General features: G+C 29.1%; 2 protein-coding genes across 5 annotated transcripts in view; one reads left to right on the top strand and one right to left on the bottom strand.

Annotated features, from left to right (window-relative positions):
• Nucleotides 1–12,667, bottom strand: part of wcy (WW domain-containing adapter protein with coiled-coil wacky) — a 31,421-nt gene extending 18,754 nt beyond the window's left edge. For both annotated transcript variants that reach the window (XM_014435965.2, XM_014435966.2), the window contains exons 1-8: nt 12,405–12,667; nt 12,253–12,286; nt 11,450–11,660; nt 10,181–10,269; nt 9,908–9,988; nt 5,501–5,699; nt 1,971–2,147; nt 469–678 (exon numbers count right to left, since the gene is read on the bottom strand). In XM_014435965.2, coding sequence (XP_014291451.1) covers nt 469–678; nt 1,971–2,147; nt 5,501–5,699; nt 9,908–9,988; nt 10,181–10,269; nt 11,450–11,660; nt 12,253–12,286; nt 12,405–12,445 — 1,042 coding nt within the window. In that variant the 5' untranslated portion in view covers nt 12,446–12,667. The remainder of the gene's footprint in view (nt 1–468; nt 679–1,970; nt 2,148–5,500; nt 5,700–9,907; nt 9,989–10,180; nt 10,270–11,449; nt 11,661–12,252; nt 12,287–12,404) is intronic.
• Nucleotides 12,668–12,797: 130 nt separating this feature from the next.
• fmt (phosphatase 6 regulatory subunit 1-like protein fmt) overlaps nt 12,798–14,240 on the top strand; it is a 35,680-nt gene continuing 34,237 nt past the window's right edge. For 2 of the 3 annotated variants that reach the window (XR_010845116.1, XM_014435964.2), the window contains exons 1-2: nt 12,798–13,079; nt 13,530–13,601. Coding sequence is in view for 2 of the 3 variants with exons in the window: in XM_014435964.2 (XP_014291450.1) it covers nt 13,545–13,601 (57 nt within the window). In the remaining variant the exon portion in view is untranslated. Of the gene's footprint in view, nt 13,086–13,529; nt 13,602–14,240 lie in introns of all 3 variants that reach the window. The other variant, XM_014435963.2, reaches the window with a different exon arrangement.

Consider the following 14,240-nt stretch of genomic DNA (forward strand, 5'->3'; position numbering starts at 1 on the left):
AAGCCTTAAATATATTATACCAATTACCACACATACAGTTCTGGTTATATTATGACTTTTTACTTTTGAGCTAGACTGTTCACATATACTCACTGACCATTTTGCGAGACTTGGTTATTAGGATTCAGAGGTATTCATAACTTGTATTTCCATTTAAAACTCAGATTCAAAATTTGTTGCAAATACCATAACAATTCCCCTTACTATAGATTCCATACATAGGTCAGTGAAAGTAAAAACTTATTCCAAATTTAAAAATCTTAAATAACTAACACAATGACACAAAATACAAAAAAAAAAAGTACTGTTAATGTAATCAAAATATATAATTTAGCTAAAATAATTAACTTAGCAGGTCCTCATTTCTTAGATGACATGATAGATAAAGAGACAGTAGCAATTATATTATCAAAAGCATTATGAAAAAATCAATAAAGCCAATTAATATAAAAATAATATCTATCTTACACTTCCTAGCATCTGTACAGTCTTGTGTCTCTGAATGTGTTGGAGTAGGAGGTCCAGGATCAACAGACAGACCAATTGTTTCTATGTGGAGAGGTTGCTGAGGTGGTCCTGGGGCATTGGCACCTTCCTGAGGGCCTCCACTTGTTTCAGAGGTAGGAGTACTGTCACCAGAGCAGATCTCCATATCTGTAGCTTGACCATCAGCAACTCCTACAATGAATAAAAGAATCACTCACATAATCCTGGATTATTTATGTTCAGATTTTTAAATTGAATTAGCTTTCAATTCGAACAGATGAGACAACATAAATAAACAAATGTAACATAAAACTGTTTTTGAGTAACAAAACGAAACCAATTTATGTAAACATTGAATCAAGTAAACTGGTCACTATCAATTTTTTGTTAACTCAATTACTCAATAGCCTTAAAATTAATTATTTGAATACGGTTCATCAATAAGTTTTCAAAAAATCTTGGCTAATTGAATTTAAAAAAAAAAAAGTTGCCCATTTTGAAGAGAAACTTCTTTACTGACATTCTACAACTCAAGAAAAAAATAATGCTACAAAAGTAAATTAATTTTGTGCTATGAGTTTATGCTCGAGATAAAATGGTGGGGTGGTGGAGGACAAATGGCAGTGGTGGAGGACAAATGTGTTTTGCATTTAGATTAAAATATCTCAAAAACTAAAAATCATAGCAGTATACTGTAAATAAGGGAAATGTTCAGCATTTCATCCTCTGTGATATGCTAAAATTCAAATTTATATCTTGATGCTACATTGAGACAGAGAAGTGAAAAGTGGAAAAGATGTCAGAAATGAAATGGTAATGAGTTTTGAACATTTGAATTAAAATAACTTGAAAACTAAAAATTGGAGTTTCATACTCAGTGAGGGAAATGTTCAGTATTTCATCCTCTTTGTAATGAGCCAAAATTGAAAATAGTATCTTGATGCACACAAAGTACTACAATTGAAACAGTATTTGAAGGACATAATAATAACATTCAATCAAATGTTCACATTTAACATTTTAGTTTTCACAACCCAAACATACCAACATTTACTATTAACAAGAACAATGGTAGTATAAACTATCATTTCACGAATGAATTAAATAATTAAACACGGAAATCAAATAAATAAAAAAAACATTGTATTTTTGTAAAATAAAAATCATTACTACTACAATTTGAATACTTTATTTCACTTTCACTTCTGTCAGCCAGGCCCAAGACTGCCACAATTTTTATTCAGTACTCGATATCCTTAAAGCTAAGTAGTTTTACTGGACTGAAACAATCATCAGCACTTTTAGGGATTTTTAAACTCATTGAAATTTGAGCCCATATAGGGCTTAATTTTGCTCAATAAGTTGCAAAACAGTTTTTCAAAAGCCAAATATACCTTTTCAAGTAATAAGAAATAAGACATTTTTGAGCACACACAAATTTTTAAAAAAATGAAAGTAACAAAATGAAATATTGATAGATGTACCTGAGTTGTTGGGAAGGTCAGTAGCTGGCTTGGAGGTGTTAAGTGATTCATGGTGTACCCCAGGCCAGTAACTACTGCTACTTGTAGTAGAAGGTAGTTTATCAGTTCTAGCAGTGCTACCTACTGCCACAGTCTTACGGCTGTTTACGGAATGTTTATCCAATACTGCACCAACAGCTGTTGAAAAAATAGAACTAATATTATAAATTTTTTAGAACTTATAATAAATCATTATTAGTTTTCCTTTCTCCCTTGTAACCCCTAAAATGAGTATAGCTGTATTTGCTGTGTAAAAGAAGTTAGTTCAAAAACATAGTCTAAAGAAAAAAAGGATTAAAAAATTAAGCTTGAGTCGTAATTTATATTTTAAAGTTTATTAAGAGCCTTGTAATGTAGTAAACTACCCACCTGAACTACGCTAAAAGGAACTTAATAGGATTGATCTTACAAAATCCTGAATTGTCCAATCCCGTTTTTCTCAAGAATACGTTTTAAGACTCAACTCCCTTTTAAACATAGCACCTTAACTGATTATAAACAGCATCTCAGGTAAGTAAAGTTTTACATGGACATAAGATATATAAACTAAATTCTGAATCAAAAAATTAAACAGTAGGTTTATACCCTTCAAAGGTATATACTTAAAAAATCTATAGTAATTGAAATTCCTGACTATACACGTCTATTACAAATATAGATTAGTTAATTATTATCACAGTTGGGCAAAAATTAGCTATAATTGAAACTAATAGCTAAAATTTCCATGGATACGACCCTTATTCATGAATAAATCTTTGATACATAATTTTGTATCCATAGCAATTTCAGCTATTAGTTTCAACTATAGCTAATTTTTGCCCATCTCTGATTATTATTCCCTAATGTAATTAACAATTGTGTACTCGAAATGGACTACCTTCACTACTTTTTAACTTTACGTATCGTTAGTTTACAAGTGAAATTGAAGTTTTGATATTTGATAATAAATTTTTTTTTAATATATTGAAAAAAGTGATTTTACTTTTTATAAGCAGATTTTTATGATATTAACAAATTCTTACAACAAGTTTAATCTTCTTAACATTTTAGAATGGAAAACCAAATAAGTAAAAACTAGAAAATCTTGACTTATGTTTCACTTGCAATCCGACGAAGTACCAAGATGATTCTCAAGGCCTCAGATTTGTTTTTAAATTTACCAATTTTTTAAGTCAATTGAGATGTACTCATAAAATTTTTGTTGTACAAGCATTTCCTCAACCAATGTACTTTCAGTTTACTAGATTTAAAAGTGGGACCAATTTTTTTTTTTTATTTAACATATTTCACAAGTAGTTTTATGATTTTGAAATCATAAAACTAGATTTTGTTAAAAAAATACTCATGACCACTACACTACCTCTTTCTTACTTTTTTTAATTTATACTGGAACATGTTTATTCAAATCCTAGACTTTCCTTCCAACTTGAGCCAAATCAAATATGTTTCCGCAAATGTGTAAGGGAAAGTAGAACTAGATGAAATTGATGTAGGACCAATTCTCACTATTTCTATGAATTTCACATTATTAGATTAGCAATATTAGGTGTTATGATCAAACACTAATTTGACAACAGACAGATACAGAACCAAATTTGTACTTTGATGTCTGAAATATAAAGTGTAAGTGAGAATTTTTGATTCTAAGAACAAAGTTTCTTATTACCTGCTAAAGTACAAAGCTTCTCTACCTTTGGTAGTGAGGGAGCAATAACATAGTTAAGCACCTTAGAAATAAAAGTTGGTTTGTTGTAACTAGAAAACTAAGTGAAAAATAACTAAGAAGTCTTATAGTAGGTTTAATTTGTGGTTTAATATTTTTATAAGCTTGGTAATTTGTTGTTTAATATATTATTTACACGTTATTGATAATAAATACAAAAGTTTTATGACAAAAACTTTAATAAATGGTGTGCAATCTGACTTTATTGATAAGGAACTGAGGACTGTCATAAGTTTATCAATTGTTTGAGGCTATAAAAAATATTTCTTGAAAGTAGACTATATGGATTAGCTTTAAACAATTAAAAAAGTTCAAATTCACTACAAATATTAATTTAGAAGTTTCTGTTCCAACTTTATTCTACCAAGCTAAATAGCGACCAGCACCAAGGACTGCCAAGGTCAACAACAATAAAACAACTTTTAAGTACAAAAATCAGCCTATTGGAAAATTAGAAATTACTTTAAAAGGTTAAGTATCAACTTTAGTTGTTAGTTGGAAATTGGAAAGAAGGGAACCTACCGTCTCAGGTTATACTTCAATCTAATTTGAGTCAACGACAGTTAATTGCAATAATGTATCACTAATCAGCAGCCCATCTCAAATTAGAATTGGATATGAGAGAATCTTTCTTTTGTTCGTACATAAGTAGCATAAGTCCCAGTTGGTTAATGATCAAAGTGTAATGTTTTGTTGTTTTTTTTAAAGTTTAAAATACAAGAATGGAGGAAAAAAAGGACCATAATATTTAAAGATATTATTTAGAGAAAACATCCACAGCTTAAAAATTTAAATTTTATCACATGATTCTTGTTTTCTGAGTATCTGTCTAAAAGCACTTTGGTGGAATTAAAATCCTGTTACTGTCCCAAATCTTAGTTAATGGACCACGACAAAGGGTATTATAATAATAAATTAAGTTATGAAAATGATCTCAAATAATTAATTAACCCTTTAGAAAACTTGGTCCACTGTTTAACAACAAAAAGGGTTGGGGAAAGAATAGATAAAATCCATAATTTTGTTTTAAAATACTTTTTCTAAACAAATGCCTAAATCAAAACTCGTGGGTTTAGTCAAAAATTAATCAAGTTATTATTTTCGGATAAACCAAGAACATACCACATCTTTAATTAAAATTTTAACCATGATAGTAACATATTTAGACTGCTTAGTAAAATTGACATGGCAGGTGAGATTTAAACAATATTTTGAGCAGTGAGCAAACAATTGAAACTAGTTCAATTTTAAATTTTCCAAGAAAACGTGTTTAGAAAAAGAATAGAGAAAATCTTAAACTTCTAATATCTTAAAAGAGGTGTATGCCAGAGCAACATTCTGACCAGAATAGGTCAATCAAGAAAGGAAGCAGATAATTTGAGACCTTCCAAATAAAAAATATGTGAACAATAAATTGAAAAAAAAAAAAGGAAAAGGTGAAAGGAATATGGTCCGGGTGCGGTCAAGAAAAACTCAAATAGTAGAAATATACTAATTTAATGAGCCAACGTTTCGCCCCACGTTGCAGGGCTTCTTCAGGGCTATTTTGACGGCAGTCAAAACTAAAATCACTGATTTTAGTTTTGACTGCCGTCAAAATAGCCCTGAAGAAGCCCTGCAACGTGGGGCGAAACGTTGGCTCATTAAATTAGTATATTTCTACTATTTGAGTTTTTCTTGACCGCACCCGGACCATATTCCTTTCATCTTCACACACGGTCAATCAATAATCTTCCAAAAAAGGAAAAGGCATGCTTAAAATATTTACTTGTTCGATTTTGTTGAAGTGGGGGTGGATATGGATGCCTTTGAGTTTGTGGTGGTCTTGGTTCCATCCATTCTCTTGGTTTTTCCCATTGTGACACTTCAGTTTTACAATTGTAGTAATACTTTTTACCAGAGGAACTTAAATGTTCAGACCAATCTCCACACCTTACCACTCTATCTCTGTCTTCTCTTTTTTCTTGCTAAAAATTATAACATGAATAAGAAATGGTATTTTTCCAAAAGTAATAAACATTAAAATCTAAGATAAAAATCAATAGATAAATTTTAATTTGTTTATATGACATCTTACATATTATATATATAAATAATATTAAAATAAAAATAACACATCTCTCACAAGGGATCAAACAAATCCCTCAGGTACCCATTGGAGGGAACAGTCATAATTGCTGGTATACATGGAAAAAAAAAAAAAGTTTTGTGGCCTATAGCAATGGCATTGAGTACAATTGAAACTATTGAAAATGTCACAAAAACTGGAAAACTTGTAGGGGCCATTGCTTAGATAATATTCTTCTCTCAAATGGTTTTCCAAAAGACTCTATCAGTAGCCTTCCCCCTCCTGTTTATTACTCTCAGCCACCTGAGAACATCTTCCACATCATCCAGCCATCTTCTTCTTGGCCTTCCACTTTTTCTGGCCTCATAAATTCTGCTTCAAAGCATCTATTTTGGGTGTTCTGTCATCTATTATCAGGCATCCACAGAACCAGCAGGATTTTATAAAGCTTATAATTTCATTGTTATTGTATAAAGCCATAGAGCTCATTATTTTTTCTTACCCTCCATTATTGATTTATTTCCTCGAACATGCGGCCAAAAACTTTTAAAGTATTTTTCTCTCAAAGACTCTTCATGCATTTTTGATGGTGACAATAAGCGCCCATGTTTCAGCCGCGTAGGTAGAAATAAATAATTAAGTGATATATTATTCCAAAATCAGTAGTTTTCTAGTTAATGTTTCAGGTCACTACTTATATTGGGTTTTGACCAAGCATGGGTAAAAAAATATAATTACTAAAAATATTTTAGCATTCATACTTAAGTCGATATTTGTTGGAACGATTTCCATTGTTCATATTTCCAAAGCATATTTTATTAAAATTAAAACTTCAGGTTAAAATTAAAATGTAAGATCACCTGTAGGGTGTATTGAACATTCAACTAACTGTCTGTGACTAAAACCATAATTCAGAAATTTAAAATCTATTGAACCTATCGCCTTTGACCATCATTTAAATACTTAATCTCACAAATAATAATGACACTGCTAATCTAGTTAAAGAAAATAACCATTCTAAATTATTAAGTATGATTTTTATTTAGCTTTTTCATTGAAATATAACAAAATCCAATTCCCCACTTTTAACATGCCCCTGAGTAAAGTGATTGAATCTTTTGGAATCAGGAGTAAACATTTATGACCTGAAATAGTTCCAATTCCACTAGAAGATGCTAATGAAACGGGAGATGGTCTCAAAACTAATGGAAATAGTTCACCAACAATGTAGGAGCGGCAATTTCCAACCACGAAGAAACAATGTAAGAAGTACTTCAAATAATAAAAAAGAGAATTCGACTCATGGACTTGATAAAGAAAACTAACATTGGACATCAAATAACTCACCTTCATAAAAAAAAAAAAAAAAAAAAAAAAAGTATAAATACAAAATCAAAATGAATAAAACCAAAAAAAAGTTGCAACTGTTTGGGAGAAAAACAAAAATGTAGATCTGTAAGATTAACCCTTTATAGATCACTGGTACACATGTGGTACCAAAACAAAATAAGTAAATTATAATTTTTCAGAAATTTTTGATTGGGATTTAATAGATAACTGAAAGGCTAGAAAAATACATTTAGGACTCTCTTATCACAAAGCTAGTTAGCAGGAATTAAAAAGAGCTAAACTTTACTGGGCTGTACGAAACAAAAAGGGCAGAAATGCCTCCTTTGGCGTAATAAAAAAAAAAAAAAAAAAAAATTCTTATTCCAATAATTTCATTTGTTGTTATTGCAAATTGCTCTAATATACCATAATAACTAATATAAAACCAAATATTCTTTAACACGTTGACTGCCAACTACGAGTTATCACGTAGTTGCTGTAATTGCCCGTGACGCCAACCTACAAGATAACTCGTAGTTTGCTTACTTGGCCAAACTTAAATTGGCTTTCTAGACTGAAATTTTCAAAAGTACTGTGGCAGTCAATGTGTTAAAAAAAAAAAAATTGAATCTTTATGTTATCTATGCCAAAATAACTGCAAAATAATTAGACTATTCTATCAACAACAGTGAACCCCCTAAAATTTTGATCTAATATCTGCTCTGCTCAAATGTTTTTTTTAGGCATGTATTCATGTCCATGCTACTATTTTAGTTATTTCTGCCTTGCGTTATTCCAATTTTCATAATATTGTTTCGTCATACATTTATTCCTATCTTATTCCTAATATAGGCATTATCAAGAGTTTGATATCCACTTCTATACCTGTAAACCATTCAACATGGTTTGTTTTATTTTGATCAAATTTACTATTAAATTAATACATATATCTTCTTATCTTCTCTTTAGTTTATTTATAATACAATAAACTATTTACAAATTCTAATAGTAATAAATACGTACATACATAGTTTAGTTTTCCCATTATATTTTTAATGCAATAAAGAGCTAGTTAATCAGTAGGCAAATTATTTCGATCAAAGACTTTTGAAATGTATACAAATGATGGAAATTTTTCTGAAAATTTTGTACCTTTTAATTCAATTATATTTTAGGAGAAAACAATTATTGACCCGAATAAGTGATTTTATTATCTTGAAAACTAAAATCAGAATATCATGTGGTGAAAAGTAAAACTGAACAAGCACAATTTCTTTCGACACATTCACAATATCCACTAACCCAAAAATGATAATAACTTAAATTATATCAATAATGACAATTTAAATTTACACATGACTATTCTTAACTGAATGTTTTGTTTGATTCATCATTTAGAGCATGTGAGCTGGGATACACTTATGAACGAATTTGTTCATTGCTCCAGAAAATCTGGCATTTATAAGTGTCAGAAGAGATAAATATTATTGGGCATGGAAGAATTACGTGAGAATCATCATAAGCAGCTAGGCTTAAAGTAATTGGCTAAACAAGCCACTTAAAACTTGAAGCACTAAAACTGAATTAACATTATTACCTTATTCTTGGCAGGAAGAAAGACATGTACCAAGACAAGATACCATTCTTAGATTGTTCAAATTTTAAGAATCTTTATACATAAGGTCTGTTCCAAGAACCACTTCTGATGTGGTTACTACGCATGCTCTCTACAAATTGTGGACCATCAGAAGTAGTTCTTGGAACAGACCTATAACCAACATTTAATAATTTAAAACTAACAGTGGTGCTGTGACTAAAAACTCTTATTTGAATATGAAAAATAGACATTAAGTTAATGATAACAGAGATCAAAGGAAACCTGGAAAGATTGAAAAACAAGATAAAACTCATAACTTTGTTTTGATAATTTTTCGTCTCAGGTATATCACATAATCTTTATTGAATAAACCTAATTCATATATTACAGGCAGGAAAGATCTAAACAATTCACATGATCAGGGAGGGCAAGATCTTCACCTTTACTGCCTAAGAAATGAGGACTTTGTACTGGAGCATTTCTAGGAACATCTTTCATTTAACTAAGTAGCTACTTTAAAGCAGTAAATTCCCAATTATCCTTGATGTGATTTTTCCACAGCAATAAAAATTAAAAAATACTTTTATGAGCACTCGCAGAAACAAACTAAAGAATGACACATTAATGGCTGGCTTTTTTTGGAAAAATTTGAATCACTGGTTAAAAGACAGTATCTTATAAAATACTAAAAAATGAAAACAAGTGATTATTTTCAATAGCTCTACTAGTTTATGTTACTTACAATGAATCATTAATTCATAAAGAAATTTGATTACATATTTTTCATGAAATTGTTTTCTACTTGTTCTACATTTCTTTATTTTTATGTATCTCTGTATTTCGGTCATTTGGGGTCAATGATGAAACACGGATAAACAGGAGTTGATTCTCCTTTGGGCTTAGTAATAAAAAGACCAAAACATCAACTCTGTTGTTTTAACTAGGAACATTAGAAAATTGAAATCAAGATTAGAAAACAAAAATGTTTTTGAACTCAGTTATTCAACCCATGATGATAATTTTTAAAAGAATATTAAATTACTCCCAGTATACAAGAGGCCTTGAAAGCACTAATTTTTCCTTTGTATAAACAGATCAACCCAAACCTAACATTTTTAAATATTAATATTGGCCAGTATTCCATAAAGCAAAATCAAAGCAAGAGAACAGAAGCCACTTACCTGACAGGTAGAATTGATTTTTCGTTGAGAAGTTTCTCGTGATGAATTTTGCGACAATTTTAATGAATGTGAGTCATTCTTCTAGAAATAAAAAATATAATTTATATAAATAAACAAGGAATTCACTTATGTACAAACAGCATGAATTGATGCAACTTAAACAATTGATAATAATAAGTTTTTAATTGACCTTTAGGGATAATTCACTGAATTAACTTGGAATAAACAAAAGGAAAAATAATTATAATAATGCCTTGAAATGTCAAAACTCACTTCAGTACTATTCCTATCATGGTTGGTTCTATGTTCAGTTTCCCTAGATTCCCGCATCCTCTTCTCTTTAGGAGATCTACTGACACAGTCTAAAATAAAATAAAAATTAATTTAGAATACCAGTATAATAGAGATAAAACTGAAAATAATAAACTATACAAATATTAAAATATTAGGCAATGAGTGAATAGACTTTACTACTAGTTTAAAATATAGTAGAATAAGACAGATGAGATTGTATATGAATCACCATAACTTTATCAGATAAACATGAAAGCCTCACTAAGTTTATCAGTATTAGGTCTCAATAAGCTTGAGTAAGTAAATTTGCAAAATTAACAATACTACATTTAATGTAGACCGTACATAAACAAAAGTGTCTACAATCTACCATCAAATACCTCAAATGAAAAAAACAAAACAAGTGTTACCTCAATTTATTTGAAATTAAGTAGTAATTTTAAATAACAAAGTATAAAAATAGTTTCTATAACTAGGATCTGAAATGTTGCATACCTTCCAAGCCAACTTTTGTTTGAAACAGGGAATTTATCTCCGTGAAACTAAGACTCTAATTAGTTATAGAAATGAATCTATTTACTAAATCCTCCCAACATGTACAGGATTAGCACATCAAATTTTTGAATACTAATAAACAATAAAAAAAGTGACCAAAACATAAAACTTTCTCAACATCCCATAACAATTTAATGTATATTATGAAACGCAAAATAACAAGAACTTATCCATGCATGGTTTAAAATCAACAAATTAACATTTTTTTCTTAAAATCTGATCAATAAAACATGTTTAATAACCATACTTCAGAAAATAAACAGCAGCCTTCCTGACAGTTAAAACTGTTAATCATAGAAAATAAGAAGTATTAACGAATAATAATCCAGTTCAATTCTTTCGCTAGTCAAGCTAGTGGTGATGTTTAATTCAATCAAGGTTTTTGCTGATACTTAAAATCAACAAATGATAACAAAAAACAAGTTCAACAAAATATAAAATATATTAATGTGGGTTACTAAATCAAAGCAAATTTTTACTTCTATTACTCATCAGTTAACTTTCTTTATGCATTTACAAAACTAACTACCTATCTAAAGAGACATAAGCAATGTTTGTCTTCTGAACAATGTAAGACGAAAAAAGAACATTAAAAAAAACAAAAATTGCTCATATTTAACCTACATGAGGACAAGTAAATCAAATCTTTACACATACATAGAAAAGTAAACAAGAAGAAAAAAAACCTTATACCTGAGTATTTTTCCCTATTTTTATAGTCTCTGTTCTCCCTCTCCTTTTCACGGCTTTTAGACACGTATAGTGATTTACTGTGATATGATGATCCTCTATCTCTTGGACTGTCACATTCTGGACTATCTGACCTATAAGAATTCCCATTGGGAGAATCCCTTTCTCGCATTCTGTCCCGTTCATAATTACCTTTTGAACTGTATTTTGAATTCTGCCAAAAAACAACAAAGAAACATAATAAATGATAACAAGAAAATAAATGAACAATAATTGTTACCCTACTATTGGTATGTAATTATTAAACCCCAAAAGCAGAATAAGGTAGAATTAGAAACTTGCTACACAGTAAAGGTTGGTCTTGACTGTCTTTAAATTTCATACTGAAAAATGAAAAAAAAAAAAATTACTTTTTAATTACTGTTTAACTCTTTACACTTTAGAAATTATTAACATTTAATCAGTTGTTAATTTAAAAGCATCAAAATTAAAATTCCCATTTTAAAGGTTAAAAGTGATATGATATGCTGAATACAATCAAATATTCAACAGAGTGAAAAATAACAAAAACATTAACTGATTAACTAAAACATGATATTATGACAAGTTTAAAAGGTAAATTTGATCCTAAGCCATGGTGAACTTTAAGTTTAACAATCAATTAACCATAAAATAACAGTAAAATCAGATTTAACTAAAAGGGTGAGGCGGTAAATTCGGCGAGAGAAGCCTAGGTCTCAAGTAGGTAGGTCCTATTATTTTGAAGCATCATATAAACAAGCTTTAATTACTCAAAGTCATTTTACCTGGTACGGATGGGTCTGGTGTTTCTCGAAATACCTGAAAGCAAAAAGTCAATAAGATTATTTAAAAATTAAAAGACATCAATACGTATTTTTCTGAATATGGCGATAAGAGGTTGTACCAAGCAAACTATAAATGAATAAAGTATATCTACCCATCGCCGATCCGTTGAGTTTTCCTTGCATGCATTACCATTAATGCAGGTCTCTTGAAAATGTGAGTGGCTTTAATATAAGCCCTCCCGTAAAAGAAAATTCATGGAAACAACAACATAAAAGGTATTTAATGACAAACTTTCATCCCAGACGCCATGTCACATTCTAGACATGAACCGCAAGGCAAGTCAGTCAAAAGGTGATCAAATTCAGATTTTATGTAGCAATACAAATAAATCTAAAAATAAAATGTATTCACTGTTTTAAAATAAAAATTTAAAATAGTTTCAAAGCTGAAAGTTCAAAAAATAAAAAAAAAATTATAAGGATATTAAACACATAACATATGATAAACATTTATCAGGTGACTTTTTTTTCTTTAGTTAGTTTCAATTCCTGGGAGGGCAGCACATGAGTTTCGAGGTTTATCACATATTTTCTACACAATAATTTTTTTTTAATTTAGTGTAGTTTATAATGTTCGGTGTTTTTGGACAAAGAATTCATCACTTAGCATAGCTTGACTTTTCTGGGGATGAACATTATCTAATATTAAAATGAGAAACATGTATTTTTTAGCATTTAATACATAATAACAAATTAGTGAATTCCAGTTATGTTTAAAAGTTTAGTAATTTCTGTGATCAAGATGTTCAAATTGTAATGTCTTGCAGGTAATTGTAAGTTAAATTTTATTCTATTTATTTTATCCTAAATGTAGATTTATTTTATAGTACTCTTTTTGAAGCCTCTGTGCTTAAAATGGTTATGAGTAAGTAATTTTTGTTTTCTATAAACATTTCATGCTACTTAATATTGATTCATGTGTCATAATCAAATCCTTTAAACTTTAAAGGTTTATTGTTTCCTATTTATTAATTAACTGTAACCAGTAATGACTACCATTTCTTTGTTTTAATTCATGGGAGTCAGGTTATAGGACTCTGTTCATATATGCAATTATAATAGGCATGGATATGTAATACTAATTTTAAAGTTCACATATTTATTTACAGAGATAGATATTTAAAAAAATAATTTTCCATGAAATTAGTTTAATTTTTTTAGTTAAAATACATTATCGCATTTTGACTTAAGATGTTATTGTTTGTTATTTATTTCAGGGTAATAAATAAAAAATGTTTTGGAAATATAATCAAACATCTCCTCAGATTGATACAGTCCTGTTCAAGGAGGTAAGCCCTTTTTCTATAAACTTACGTTGTGTAAATTATGAATACTATACATTTTAGTTTTTTTTTTATTAATATAGATTGTTTTAGTATTGTACTCTTTACCGTATATTAATTTACTTCATATTATGAAGTTTCAGGACTGATCTGTTAAGTTTCAACTTAAATAACTTCTTAGATGTTGAAGTCAAGTATCATTTATACATTTAATTAATGGTTAACAATTGAAGTGTTTTCAGAAAGAATAATTTTAGTCTTATCTTTTTTTAAATTGAAATAGGAGAGGCATCTTGTGAAGTATAGGCAGTTCTACCGAATAGTGATATTGTTTCCAGGTTATGTTATGTTTTAGGTAATCTTTTTTCTTTAAGTTTTTTCATCTTTGGACCAAGAACAATTATTAGTTTTAATGAAACCAATTCACCAGTTAATTTTTGTAGGAAAGAACAATATATGGTTTTAAGGGTTTAAAAGAAATTTTTTTAATCATCAAATTGTGAAATTTGATTACTTATTTAAAACAAACTTCTAGTTTCAAAGCCAAAACTGGATTTTTCAATTTTATCCATTTAAATTTTTATATTTAAAATCATTCTTACATACCATGGACTCTTTAATTGATATTATTTAATATGTGTATAT

This window comes from Halyomorpha halys, unplaced genomic scaffold (genome assembly GCF_000696795.3).
Source record: "Halyomorpha halys isolate HHAL.00 unplaced genomic scaffold, Hhal_1.1 Scaffold1751.1, whole genome shotgun sequence".
In the NCBI taxonomy this organism is placed as follows: domain Eukaryota; kingdom Metazoa; phylum Arthropoda; class Insecta; order Hemiptera; family Pentatomidae; genus Halyomorpha; species Halyomorpha halys.